The following is a 14,174-nucleotide window of genomic DNA, read 5'->3' as shown; positions in this document are numbered from 1 at the left end:
ACCTAACCTAACCTAACCTAACCTAACCTAACCTAACCTAACCTAACCTAACCTAACCTAACCTAACCTAACCTAACCTAACCTAACCTAACCTAACCTAACCTAACCTAACCTAACCTAACCTAACCTAACCTAACCTAACCTAACCTAACCTAACCTAACCTAACCTAACCTAACCTAACCTAACCTAACCTAACCTAACCTAACCTAACCTAACCTAACCTAACCTAACCTAACCTAACCTAACCTAACCTAACCTAACCTAACCTAACCTAACCTAACCTAACCTAACCTAACCTAACCTAACCTAACCTAACCTAACCTAACCTAACCTAACCTAACCTAACCTAACCTAACCTAACCTAACCTAACCTAACCTAACCTAACCTAACCTAACCTAACCTAACCTAACCTAACCTAACCTAACCTAACCTAACCTAACCTAACCTAACCTAACCTAACCTAACCTAACCTAACCTAACCTAACCTAACCTAACCTAACCTAACCTAACCTAACCTAACCTAACCTAACCTAACCTAACCTAACCTAACCTAACCTAACCTAACCTAACCTAACCTAACCTAACCTAACCTAACCTAACCTAACCTAACCTAACCTAACCTAACCTAACCTAACCTAACCTAACCTAACCTAACCTAACCTAACCTAACCTAACCTAACCTAACCTAACCTAACCTAACCTAACCTAACCTAACCTAACCTAACCTAACCTAACCTAACCTAACCTAACCTAACCTAACCTAACCTAACCTAACCTAACCTAACCTAACCTAACCTAACCTAACCTAACCTAACCTAACCTAACCTAACCTAACCTAACCTAACCTAACCTAACCTAACCTAACCTAACCTAACCTAACCTAACCTAACCTAACCTAACCTAACCTAACCTAACCTAACCTAACCTAACCTAACCTAACCTAACCTAACCTAACCTAACCTAACCTAACCTAACCTAACCTAACCTAACCTAACCTAACCTAACCTAACCTAACCTAACCTAACCTAACCTAACCTAACCTAACCTAACCTAACCTAACCTAACCTAACCTAACCTAACCTAACCTAACCTAACCTAACCTAACCTAACCTAACCTAACCTAACCTAACCTAACCTAACCTAACCTAACCTAACCTAACCTAACCTAACCTAACCTAACCTAACCTAACCTAACCTAACCTAACCTAACCTAACCTAACCTAACCTAACCTAACCTAACCTAACCTAACCTAACCTAACCTAACCTAACCTAACCTAACCTAACCTAACCTAACCTAACCTAACCTAACCTAACCTAACCTAACCTAACCTAACCTAACCTAACCTAACCTAACCTAACCTAACCTAACCTAACCTAACCTAACCTAACCTAACCTAACCTAACCTAACCTAACCTAACCTAACCTAACCTAACCTAACCTAACCTAACCTAACCTAACCTAACCTAACCTAACCTAACCTAACCTAACCTAACCTAACCTAACCTAACCTAACCTAACCTAACCTAACCTAACCTAACCTAACCTAACCTAACCTAACCTAACCTAACCTAACCTAACCTAACCTAACCTAACCTAACCTAACCTAACCTAACCTAACCTAACCTAACCTAACCTAACCTAACCTAACCTAACCTAACCTAACCTAACCTAACCTAACCTAACCTAACCTAACCTAACCTAACCTAACCTAACCTAACCTAACCTAACCTAACCTAACCTAACCTAACCTAACCTAACCTAACCTAACCTAACCTAACCTAACCTAACCTAACCTAACCTAACCTAACCTAACCTAACCTAACCTAACCTAACCTAACCTAACCTAACCTAACCTAACCTAACCTAACCTAACCTAACCTAACCTAACCTAACCTAACCTAACCTAACCTAACCTAACCTAACCTAACCTAACCTAACCTAACCTAACCTAACCTAACCTAACCTAACCTAACCTAACCTAACCTAACCTAACCTAACCTAACCTAACCTAACCTAACCTAACCTAACCTAACCTAACCTAACCTAACCTAACCTAACCTAACCTAACCTAACCTAACCTAACCTAACCTAACCTAACCTAACCTAACCTAACCTAACCTAACCTAACCTAACCTAACCTAACCTAACCTAACCTAACCTAACCTAACCTAACCTAACCTAACCTAACCTAACCTAACCTAACCTAACCTAACCTAACCTAACCTAACCTAACCTAACCTAACCTAACCTAACCTAACCTAACCTAACCTAACCTAACCTAACCTAACCTAACCTAACCTAACCTAACCTAACCTAACCTAACCTAACCTAACCTAACCTAACCTAACCTAACCTAACCTAACCTAACCTAACCTAACCTAACCTAACCTAACCTAACCTAACCTAACCTAACCTAACCTAACCTAACCTAACCTAACCTAACCTAACCTAACCTAACCTAACCTAACCTAACCTAACCTAACCTAACCTAACCTAACCTAACCTAACCTAACCTAACCTAACCTAACCTAACCTAACCTAACCTAACCTAACCTAACCTAACCTAACCTAACCTAACCTAACCTAACCTAACCTAACCTAACCTAACCTAACCTAACCTAACCTAACCTAACCTAACCTAACCTAACCTAACCTAACCTAACCTAACCTAACCTAACCTAACCTAACCTAACCTAACCTAACCTAACCTAACCTAACCTAACCTAACCTAACCTAACCTAACCTAACCTAACCTAACCTAACCTAACCTAACCTAACCTAACCTAACCTAACCTAACCTAACCTAACCTAACCTAACCTAACCTAACCTAACCTAACCTAACCTAACCTAACCTAACCTAACCTAACCTAACCTAACCTAACCTAACCTAACCTAACCTAACCTAACCTAACCTAACCTAACCTAACCTAACCTAACCTAACCTAACCTAACCTAACCTAACCTAACCTAACCTAACCTAACCTAACCTAACCTTTTTTTTTTTTTTTTTTTTTTTTTTTTTTTGACGGAGTGGGGAATGCTTTTACGCATCCCTCCCCGGCCGTGATGGGAAAGGCCATAATGGGGAGGGTATGTGGGACTCCCTCCTTCAGCTCCCTCTCCTAGCGAGAGGGAGGGAAAGAGAATACCCACTAAACCCCACTCCGGCGTCTCACCCTCTCAGACGTTGTATGGGGGCATCATGGGCTCGCGCATTCATTCTTCCACGATGCCCCCCGTCTTTTCCCGGCATTGTGCCAGGGAACCCGCACCAAAGGAGGGGAGAATCAGGGACGCTTCTGATTCTCCCCCCAAACATGTAGAGCCGTGCAAAGTGGGCTTCAACCCACTGGCTCTACCGAGGGAGGACGCGGTTTACCGCAGCGTACTGCGCGCGTCTTCTCCCTCTTCGTCTCTGCCGAAGCGGGGGCGCGTCCGCCGCGTCTTCGCGCTCCCGTTCCGCTGCCTCCTTCTGCGAGATGACATCCTCGCAGAAGGAGACTACCGCCTTCCATTTTCTCTCGCTGCCCAGCATGGCCGCAACGACGCTGTGCAGCGAGAGATCCGTCTTGTTTATTGCTGCCGTTAGAGCACGGCGCTCCTCCTCCCAACGACTACAGAACTCCAATGTGTGTTGGGCCGAGTCGTCAGGGTCACCACACTCGTGACACTGGGGCCCTAATTCCCTCCCTATGTTGTGCAGGTAATGACCGAAGCAGCCGTGTCCGGTCATCACCTGCGTTACCCTATATGTTAGGGCCCCATGCTTCCTTTTCAGCCACTCCTCTATATAAGGGAGGACGGCCCCTATGGTGCGTGTTCCATAAGGGGCGTCCTCCAGGCCGTCCTCCCATAGCTCTCGGAGCCTGACCTTTGCCTCCTGTTCTGCCCGCTCTGCCGCTTCTGGGTCCAAGTACTCTCCTCGAGCCCTGGCCTCCACCTTCATCGCGTATCTTTCCGCCAGGACCTGGGCATCGAGCTCCCACGGAGGGGTGCAGGCCAGGAGACACGCCGCCGCATGGGATACTGTCGAGTAGGCCCTACTTATTCTTTGGGCCACCACCCTTTGCGGCCGCCGGAGCAGAGATTTGTTCTCCCTCGACAGCCGGTCCGCCCAGATCGGGGCCCCGTACAGGGCCATACTTCTGACAACCCCCGCAAAGAGGCGGCGGCATGGGGCTCCCGGTCCCCCCACGTTGGGCAGCAGCCTGCCTAGGGCGGAAGCCGCGCCCACAATTCGGGGAGCAAGTCGGATGAAATGCTCCCCGAAGTCCCACCTCCTGTCCAGGACCAGGCCAAGATATTTGATGTTGGCCTTGACCTGGACAGGTTCTCTGTCCACTTGGATCGTCAAGTTGGCGGCCAGACGCCATCCTTTCCCTCCGAAGACTATTGCCTCTGTTTTCGGGAGGGCCACCCTTAACCCGAGTAGGCGTATGCGGCCAATGGTCATTTCTGTGGCGACCGCCGCCCTCCTCAGGGTCTCCTTCAGTTCTCTTCCCCGCACAGCCACCATTGTGTCGTCCGCGTAACATATGGTGGACATGCGGGGAAGCTGTGCCCCCCTTATGACCCAGTCATAGCCGATGTTCCACAGGAGAGGTCCTAAGACTGACCCCTGTGGAACACCACAGGCCATTTCGCGCTCGCGCCGGCCCCCTCTCATTTCGTAGAGCACTACCCTCTCGGATAGGTAGTGCTCCACGATCGTCCTCAAGTAAGGAGGCACTTCGTGGTACCGAAGTGCCTCCCCAATCACAGAGTACGGGAGGGTGCCGAAGGCATTGGCGATGTCAAGTGACACCGCCACGACACCCTCTCCTTTCCTCGCTGCCTCCTCACTAAATTCCCTTAGAGAGGAAAGTGCGTCCATCGTGGACAGCCCCGCCCGAAACCCGAACTGCCTGTTACTTATGTTCGGGCCGGTGTCCCTAAGGTGTTGGAGAATACGACCAGCGAGAATGCGTTCCAACATCTTTCCGACCTCGTCCAGGAGAACTATGGGCCGATATCCGGAGGGACTGTCTGGCGGGCGGCCCTCCTTCCTGAGGAGGCATAGCCTACCCTCTTTCCAGCATCTCGGAAAACGGCCCTCTTTTAGGCACCCATCAAAAAGTTCCCTAATCCGATTTCCGAGATGCTTTAACGCGATAGGGAGGACCTTCCCATGTACCCCGTCAGGCCCAGGAGCCTTTTTACATCTCCTTAGGCGGATGTCTACCCTCATCATCTCTACATCGGAAACCTCGGGGATCTCCATCGGACCTCCCGGTTCTGCCAGGGGGACCGACATTACCGGCGGTGCAAAGTCGGGCGCCGGCGGGAAAAGGCCCTCCACTATTTGCGTGAGGAGTTCCGGCTCCAGGGAATCCATGGGGGGGGCATGTTTCATCTTGTTGCGTACAAGCTTGTACGGACGCCCCCATGGATCGCGGTCTAGAGTGGCCAGGAATTCCTCTCTCGCCTCATCCTTTCTTTTGGCGATTGCCCGATTTAGAGCCTCTTTTGCCGTTTTGAGGGCCTGGTACGCTGCCTCTTCCTCCTCCTCAGTGTGCCTCCTCCGTCTACATCGATTAAATGCGCGGCGGCACGCGTTACTGGTGGTACGGAGGGCCGCTATTTCCTCCGACCACCAGTACACCCTCTTTCTGGCAGTTGGTCGTCCGGCGCGTGGCATTGCCGCGTCACATATCGATTGTAGACTTTCGCGGAGGCGTGAGGCACGCTCCTCCACTCCTAGCGCTATTGGAGGAGGGTTATTCCATGCCTCAACCATTGCGGCTTCTTCCGCCATCTCGCGGTCCAGCTTTGTTATGGCCCATTTGGGGAAACCATTTCTTCTTCGGCCGGGCACCGGTTGGACTACCGGCGCATTTTGGACCCTCATTTGTATATAGAGGTGGTCGGAAAGGGTCTCCACCTCCTCCAGAACTTGCCAATTCGATATACGTGCGGCGATGGCAGGGGTCGCAAACGATATGTCCACGATAGACCCCCCCTGCCGTCGCACGCAGGTATTGGCGTTGCCCTGGTTCAGGACGACCAAGCCCGTTACCACTGCCCAATCCCTTAGGGCAGCTCCCTTAGGGTTTGTGAGGGGCGAGCCCCAAGCCTCACTTTTGGCGTTAAAATCGCCCAGTACGAGCACCTGGCTGGGGCTCGCTCTTCTCACAATATTCCCTATTTCTCCTAGGAATCGCTCGAAATCGCGAAGCGGTTTATTGGGGGAGAAGTAGCTCGCTACAACTACGGTTTCACCCCATTTTGCCGCTGCGTATCCCCGGCCTCGGGTTATTGGCGTAAGGGGCGGAGAGTCACCCACCGCCGGTACCACCATGGCCACCTTGCCGTCTGTGGCCCCCACCCAGTTTATCTGGGGAGGGACAAAATATGGCTCCGCCACCACCGCTATGGAGATGCCGCACTCCGCCGTGAATTGCATGAGCAGATCTTGAGCACGAGCGCAGTGGTTTACGTTGCACTGGAGTATTTCTAAATTTTGCCTTTGTGACATTAAATATCCATGAGTTGTTGTTCCGTCCGATTTTCTGGTACATTCGGGGAAGCGGCCGCGGCAGCAGCACCAAGGCCAGCAGTGCAGGCTTCCTTCCCTCTAACTGATGGAGGGGTGCAAGCCTGCCCGCCCATCACATGCCCCGCCTTTAATCCCGCGTGATGGCATACAGCGCACCAGGGGGCCAGCGCAGTGCAGTCCTTGCTCATGTGACCTGGTTTGCTGCACCTATAACACCAGTTGCCTCTATCCACCGGAGACGGGCACAGGGGCCTCGTATGTCCCGTCCCCATGCAGCGGTAACAGCGTAAAGGTAACTGTTCCAGAGCCTCTACACGCGCCGCTGACCATCCGAGCACAATGCGTCCTGCTGTGACGACCACTTTAGCCGTTGTTAGTGGGCAACGTATGATGACTGAGCCGGACCCATTTGCTGCCATTCTGATTGCGCCAACCATCACCTGCTCCTCTTTACAATTGCCTCTGGCGGCAACCTCCTTTTTTATGATCTCCGGAGTGACGGACTCGTTAAATCCGGAAATCCTAATTTCTGCTTTTTTGACTGGCCGGTATACATCTGCCACATCGCCTATTAGATCACGGAGTCGGTCTGCCAGGTTGTCAGCCGCTTGGCTGCTCTGCGCTCCGGGGACCTCAATGATTCGCGCCCCTGTGGCCGACTTGCGCACTTTGAGGTGATCGACTCCAAGTTCCGCCAGCTTTAGCGTGGTGGCCCTTTCCATCACCGTCCTGTAGTCAGTTTGAGCCTCAGGCTTAATAGCCACCACGACCGCCGCCATGTTTGGGGCCACTAGTTTTGGGGCCGTCGTCTTTTTCGGGGCTGTGCCCCTGGCCGGAGTCTGCTGCTGTTGGGACTGGGGCGGGGCAGAACCCTTGCCCTTGCCCTTGTTCTTCTTGACCACCGTAGTCCAACTATCCTGCGGGGGTGCAGGCGGTGGCACACTCGGCCGAGCCACTCCCCTTGGCGCCCTGGCAGCAGGGACCGCCTCCTGGGATTTTTTGGCCCTTGGTGTAGGTACCGGCCTGGTTTTGAGCTGCCCAACTGTAGACGGCAGCAGCTGGGTCACTTCAGCTACTCTGGACACCCCCCCTGATGTTTGACTAGACGCCATTTGGGAGACCGACTGAGATGCCCCCTTATCTCTCTTTTTCGGCCTTGGGGCGCTAGGCTCAAAATCTTGGTGTCCCGTCACTTCCAGGTCTAGAAGCACCCTCCTGTCGGAAGCCAGCGGCGGCCGGAGGATGGGCTCTGGTGGTAGGCGTCCCTCCACCCTCTCGAGGCGGGCATTGACCATCCCTCCCAAGGACACGAAGATTTCGCGCTTGAATTTCCCTAGACGAGTGTCCATGAGAGTGCCCATCTCTTGAAGGAGGGCGGACATATCGTCATTCCTCCCCACCGTGGGTTCTTTCGTCAGATTGCGCTCCGAAAAAGCCGTGCGCAGTGCCTTCGTTTCGAGTCGGAGATGTTCCAACTCCTTACGCATCCTTTGGTTGTCCGCTTTAAGGGAGCGGACAACATCTGACTCCCCGAGTGCGTCTGCAATATCCATTAACTCTTTGCACGCAGAGTTAATACTGCCCCATATCTCACCCTTGAGATTCCTGCTCTTAGCGGCATCCTTCATAATATCCTGGGCATAGGCCTTGATACGATCACCAGGAGTATCGAACACATCTCGTGTTAAATTCATGCCTGCTGGGTTACGCGACCGCCTGCCCGTGCTCCGTCTTGGTTTAGGACTATGGTTGGTGTCCATATCATCGTCTGTCTCATATTCTTCCTGTTGCGCCTGCTGCAGTTTGGCTCTAGCGGCGCTAAGCCCAGTATAATAACCTTTGCCACGGCCACGTTGGGAAGTGCCCAGTTTGCGTTCCGGGGCCTCTTCTTCGCTGTCTGAGCTGGCTCTTGTCCTTTTTCCCCCTTTTCCTTTCCGGTTCAATGTCTTCGCACCACATCCTGAACCCTCCCTATCAGCCTCCTTGAGATTGTCTCCATCGTCAGAAGACATCTCCGAGAGGTTTACTTCCTCCTCGGCATTCGCCCACAATCTCCCCAAAGTAGGGGTTGGGGTGACATCCCCCCCGCCAATGTACCCCCTCCTAGACTCGTCCACTTCACTGCTCATTTCTGGCATCACGTCACTTTGGGACACCATATTGGTCCCCATATCCCCAGAACTCCCTTTATCCCCCCTGTTTCTCAGCTCCCTACGTTCCCCTCCTTTATTCCCACCCGGATCCGGATTTACCCCCTCCATAACTATGGAGGAGGCGGCCACAGATTTTTTTCCCGAAAAAACGGTCAAGTGTGATCCGTATCACACTTGACAAAGTTACGAAAATTGGGTTTGAAGATTTTTTTCACCCCCTTCTAGTTGTCCAAAAATTTCCAAACAAGAATAGGAATATGGAGTTTAACCTCCCCTATCCAAATCTAGAAACGCCTGAACTCTAGCTTCCTGCGTTCAAACGCTATCGTTTTTCAAAAATTTACAAACTTAAATCAAGAAGTTGAAAGCGCCTGAAAAAAGGAAATAGCACTCAGTTATTCCTTAATAACTTCTGATCCTGAAGTCAGAAAATTATGTTTGAACCGGCAACAGATAGCCCTTATCTTTCTCCTAATAACCTAATCACTAAAAAAGAAGAACAAAGAAGAGAACAGAAGATAAAAATTTTTTCCGAAAATTAAGACAAGTTTCCAAACTTCAAAACAAAGAATTGTTTTCTCTATAACTCTGGAACCAAAAGGCCCAGCGCTGCAGAGAAAACGGAAAAAGAAAGAGGGATAGAAACTAGATTTTTGAAGACTAAAACAGAGAACACAAAAAATAAGAGAAAAAAGATAGAAATTTTTTAGTGAAAAACCAAAACCGCACAAAAACCGTACCTATTCAAAAAGCACAAGAAGTCCAATAAATCGCCAAGTCGTCAAGTAAGAGCTGTTTCGATAACCGTAATGGATAGCCAAAAATTGTCTTTATCTCTATACCAAAAATCGCCGAAATCGCTCTATAAACGCCTCACTGAAAAACCTCAACCTAACCTAACCTAACCTAACCTAACCTAACCTAACCTAACCTAACCTAACCTAACCTAACCTAACCTAACCTAACCTAACCTAACCTAACCTAACCTAACCTAACCTAACCTAACCTAACCTAACCTAACCTAACCTAACCTAACCTAACCTAACCTAACCTAACCTAACCTAACCTAACCTAACCTAACCTAACCTAACCTAACCTAACCTAACCTAACCTAACCTAACCTAACCTAACCTAACCTAACCTAACCTAACCTAACCTAACCTAACCTAACCTAACCTAACCTAACCTAACCTAACCTAACCTAACCTAACCTAACCTAACCTAACCTAACCTAACCTAACCTAACCTAACCTAACCTAACCTAACCTAACCTAACCTAACCTAACCTAACCTAACCTAACCTAACCTAACCTAACCTAACCTAACCTAACCTAACCTAACCTAACCTAACCTAACCTAACCTAACCTAACCTAACCTAACCTAACCTAACCTAACCTAACCTAACCTAACCTAACCTAACCTAACCTAACCTAACCTAACCTAACCTAACCTAACCTAACCTAACCTAACCTAACCTAACCTAACCTAACCTAACCTAACCTAACCTAACCTAACCTAACCTAACCTAACCTAACCTAACCTAACCTAACCTAACCTAACCTAACCTAACCTAACCTAACCTAACCTAACCTAACCTAACCTAACCTAACCTAACCTAACCTAACCTAACCTAACCTAACCTAACCTAACCTAACCTAACCTAACCTAACCTAACCTAACCTAACCTAACCTAACCTAACCTAACCTAACCTAACCTAACCTAACCTAACCTAACCTAACCTAACCTAACCTAACCTAACCTAACCTAACCTAACCTAACCTAACCTAACCTAACCTAACCTAACCTAACCTAACCTAACCTAACCTAACCTAACCTAACCTAACCTAACCTAACCTAACCTAACCTAACCTAACCTAACCTAACCTAACCTAACCTAACCTAACCTAACCTAACCTAACCTAACCTAACCTAACCTAACCTAACCTAACCTAACCTAACCTAACCTAACCTAACCTAACCTAACCTAACCTAACCTAACCTAACCTAACCTAACCTAACCTAACCTAACCTAACCTAACCTAACCTAACCTAACCTAACCTAACCTAACCTAACCTAACCTAACCTAACCTAACCTAACCTAACCTAACCTAACCTAACCTAACCTTTTTTTTTTTTTTTTTTTTTTTTTTTTGTTGACGGAGTGGGGAATGCGTTTACGCATCCCTCCCCGGCCGTGGGGCAAGGCCATAATGGGGAGGGTATGTGGGACTCCCTCTTTCGATTCCCTCTCCTAGCGAGAAGGAGCGAAAGAGAATACCCACTAAACCCCACTCCGTTGTCCCCCTCTCAGACGTTGTATGGGGGCATCATGGGCTCGCGCATTCATTCCTCCATGATGCCCCCCGTCTTTTCCCGGCGTCCCCAGGGAACCCGCACTTTGGGAGGGGAGAATCAATGACCATTCTGATTCTCCCCCCAGACGTAGGGCCTAAATATCCATATTTTGTCCCTCACAGGCCCGTTGGTCGATGTTATTCACTGAAGAGGCTCTTTGGGTCTTCGGAAGAGCCTCTTTGCCTTTTGCTGGTGGGGGCGTACAGGAAAAGCCACCCATTATGTGTCCCGCTGGGCGTTTGGCCGCATGACATACCGAGCAGAAGGCAGTCTCCGCCTTGCAGTCCACCCTCTTGTGGTCCGGCCTGCTACACCGGAAGCAGAGACCGCTCCTATCTACTGGCGACGGGCATAGTGCTCTGGTGTGCCCCGTGCCCATACACCTGAAGCACCTCATCGGTGTTGGGTCCAGCGCCACTACTAGAGCCGAGGACCATCCTATTTGAAGTCGACCCGCTGCGGTGACCCTCTTGGCTGCCGTTATAGGGCACTGTGCCAGAGTCGACGCTGTCCCATTATATTGGGCCCTAATCGATCCCACCTTAACTTCATTTATTGAGCACTCTCCCAATTTAGCGATTGCTCCCGCGATCTCTTCCTGAGTGGCTGCCTCATCTAGGCCCGAAATGCGTAAGTCCGCCATTTTGGTGGGCCTGTATACTCGGGCTTCCTCTCCGATCACCTCCGTCATTTTTCGGCAGAGTTCGTCAGCCGCCCTACCATTGTCGGACCCGGACACCTCAAGTATCCTGGCTCCAGCAGCTGTTTTGCGGACCTTGACGTGCTCTACACCCACATCAGCAAGCTTCACCGATTTGGTGACCTTAAACAAAATTGAGGCGTATGTCGCCTCAGACTCCGGCTTCAAGGCCATCACGATCGCGGCCGTGGCGGGCACAACCAGCTTCCGCGGGCCCGCTGGTGCCGGTTTCCGAGCCGGGGCGGCAGGGGGGGAAGGGGGCTTGGCGGATTTGCCATTGCCCCTCCTGACAACCTGCGTCCAAGACTCAGCAGGCGCTTGTGTGTTTGTTGCCGGCTGCGAGGGTGGAGAGGCACTAGGCTCCTTCACCGTCTTCTGCCTAGGAGCAGAGTTAGCCCTCTTCTTGGTCGCTGGTGCCGAAGGCTGGGCCACAGGGGCCTTAGGCTGCCTTGTGGGCGGCGCACCTGTCACTGCCCTTGAGGGCGGCGCCCCAGATTGAGGTTCCGGCTGGTTCGCGGTCGTCTTATTCCTGTCCGCAGCGAGAGGAGGGCGGGGGACCGGCTCAGGGAAATAGCCCGTGCGGGCCGAGATCATGTTTCCCATAGTAATTGTAAGGTCCCGCTTCAGGTCCTCCTTCAATTCCTTGAGGGCCTCTTTGAGGGCCTCAGAGAAGTCCGTCGCCTGGTCGCATTGGGCCGTCGGGGCCTGTGGGGGCTGGATCGTCCTCTCAGATAAGGCTCTACGAAGGGCCTTCATCTCGGTCTGACATTGGGCAAGTTGCTCCCGCATTAGGTTATTGTCTGCCTTTAAGGCCCGCAACTCCTCGTCCTCTACTCTATCCGCCAGGACGTCAGTGGCCGCCAGGATGTCCCGGCAGGCCTGGTTCAGTTTGCCCCAGACTTGTCCATTTAGGTTGCCGGATTTTCCGGCAGCCTCTAGGACAATATGGGTCGCCTCCCGCACTATTTCTATGTAGTCCGTCCCTGTGTATAGGGGCGGGCTGCTTTCTGTCATTTCTTGACTTGGAGAAGGGGACGGGCTCACCATCCACGGCTCCTTATCCCCCTTCTTTTTGTTGTCCCCCTGGGACCTTCTCAGGAGTAAAGGGGGGACCACTCCCTTTCCCTTTCCCTCCTGGCTGTCCAGCACCTCTAAGAGCAAGTCCTCCTTATAGGCCTTCAGTCTGGCCTTGGCTGCTGCCAGGCCGGTAAAGTGGCCTATGGAGGCTTTCTTCGCCATGGCCTTGGCCCTACCCCTCAGCGAGGTGCTAACTTTAGGCCCGCTCCCAACGTGAGTCTCATAATCCAGGACCCGGTTTCCCTCATGGGGCCTCTTCTTGGGCGCGGCCTCAGCCCTGTCCTGGCCCTCCATAGGTTCCTCCCAGTCGGGCGAGGTCGAAGAACCCGCCCCTGAAGCCCCTTTATGGGGCCCAGTCATTGGAGCCACCTCCGGGTTTAACCCCTGCGCGGGGTTATCCATATAAATACTACGCGAAGACCACCCCTAATGGGTGGAATTCGCCTAAAAAAGGTGAAAAACCAAAACACCTAACCTAACCTAACTATTTTGGTCAAGTGCGAGTCGCAGCAGAACCAAAACAGCAAAAACAAACTTAAAATTATTTTATGCGACGGGCTGTAGCGTCACTCCTGGTTGAGCTACAAATCTCGAACCAAGGTCAAAAAATAGTTCTAAGTATGTGCTATTTACCACTAATTTTTAAAACTAAAAATATTAAATATTTTACAATTTACAAAATTTCTAAGACGAAAACCAACTTATGTTTGCGTTTACCGACGCCTGATAAACAGGAATAGCAATCCTTTAAAAAATTAATAACTACTAAACTAAGCCCTCTAAAAATATAATTCAAACGGATTTGAATTCCCTACAACTAGCTTAATCTAACTAACCTACTACAAAGAATTTATTTACACAAGAACAGAAGATATGATTTTTTGAAAGTGAAATCTCCTAACGTCGTCAACCGCAAATGGGGTAAACTTTTTACCGAACTCGTGAAATTTGAACTCCAATATCTCCCGAACCAGAGGTCGGATCGATATGGGGTAAAAAGCTCCGTGTAGAGCAAAAAGCCGACCCAATTACAAAATTAACAGACGTAGGAGAAACACAAAGAAAAAGAAGATGTGAATTTTTCAAAGTGAAAAAGCGCCTGAAGAAAAAAGTGAATTTATATGTAAAGTGAAAGAAATTAAAAATACTATAGAAATCTAGGGAAAGGCTGGGAAAGAACAACGGTATAAAATAGAACTCAATTAGCTTTATCTCGCCACAAAAATTCGCAAAATTCCCTCAATTCTACCTCTCAAATTTACCTCAACCTAACCTAACCTAACCTAACCTAACCTAACCTAACCTAACCTAACCTAACCTAACCTAACCTAACCTAACCTAACCTA

At 49.7% G+C, this 14,174-nt stretch overlaps 2 protein-coding genes across 2 annotated transcripts; both read right to left on the bottom strand.

The window, feature by feature from the left end:
• Positions 1–6,518: 6,518 nt before the first annotated feature.
• LOC134661979 (uncharacterized) lies at positions 6,519–8,699 on the bottom strand. Its single transcript, XM_063518212.1, has one exon. It carries the CDS (start codon positions 8,697–8,699, stop codon positions 6,519–6,521), a length of 2,181 nt encoding a protein of 726 aa, XP_063374282.1.
• A 2,446-nt stretch (positions 8,700–11,145) lies between these two features.
• Positions 11,146–13,230, bottom strand: LOC134661978 (uncharacterized). The gene has a single exon (XM_063518211.1). It carries the CDS (start codon positions 13,228–13,230, stop codon positions 11,146–11,148), a length of 2,085 nt encoding a protein of 694 aa, XP_063374281.1.
• Between the last annotated feature and the right edge of the window lie 944 nt (positions 13,231–14,174).

The sequence above is a fragment of the Cydia amplana genome, unplaced genomic scaffold (assembly GCF_948474715.1).
Source record: "Cydia amplana unplaced genomic scaffold, ilCydAmpl1.1 scaffold_33, whole genome shotgun sequence".
In the NCBI taxonomy this organism is placed as follows: domain Eukaryota; kingdom Metazoa; phylum Arthropoda; class Insecta; order Lepidoptera; family Tortricidae; genus Cydia; species Cydia amplana.
This window is presented reverse-complemented; position numbering and strand designations above follow the sequence as displayed.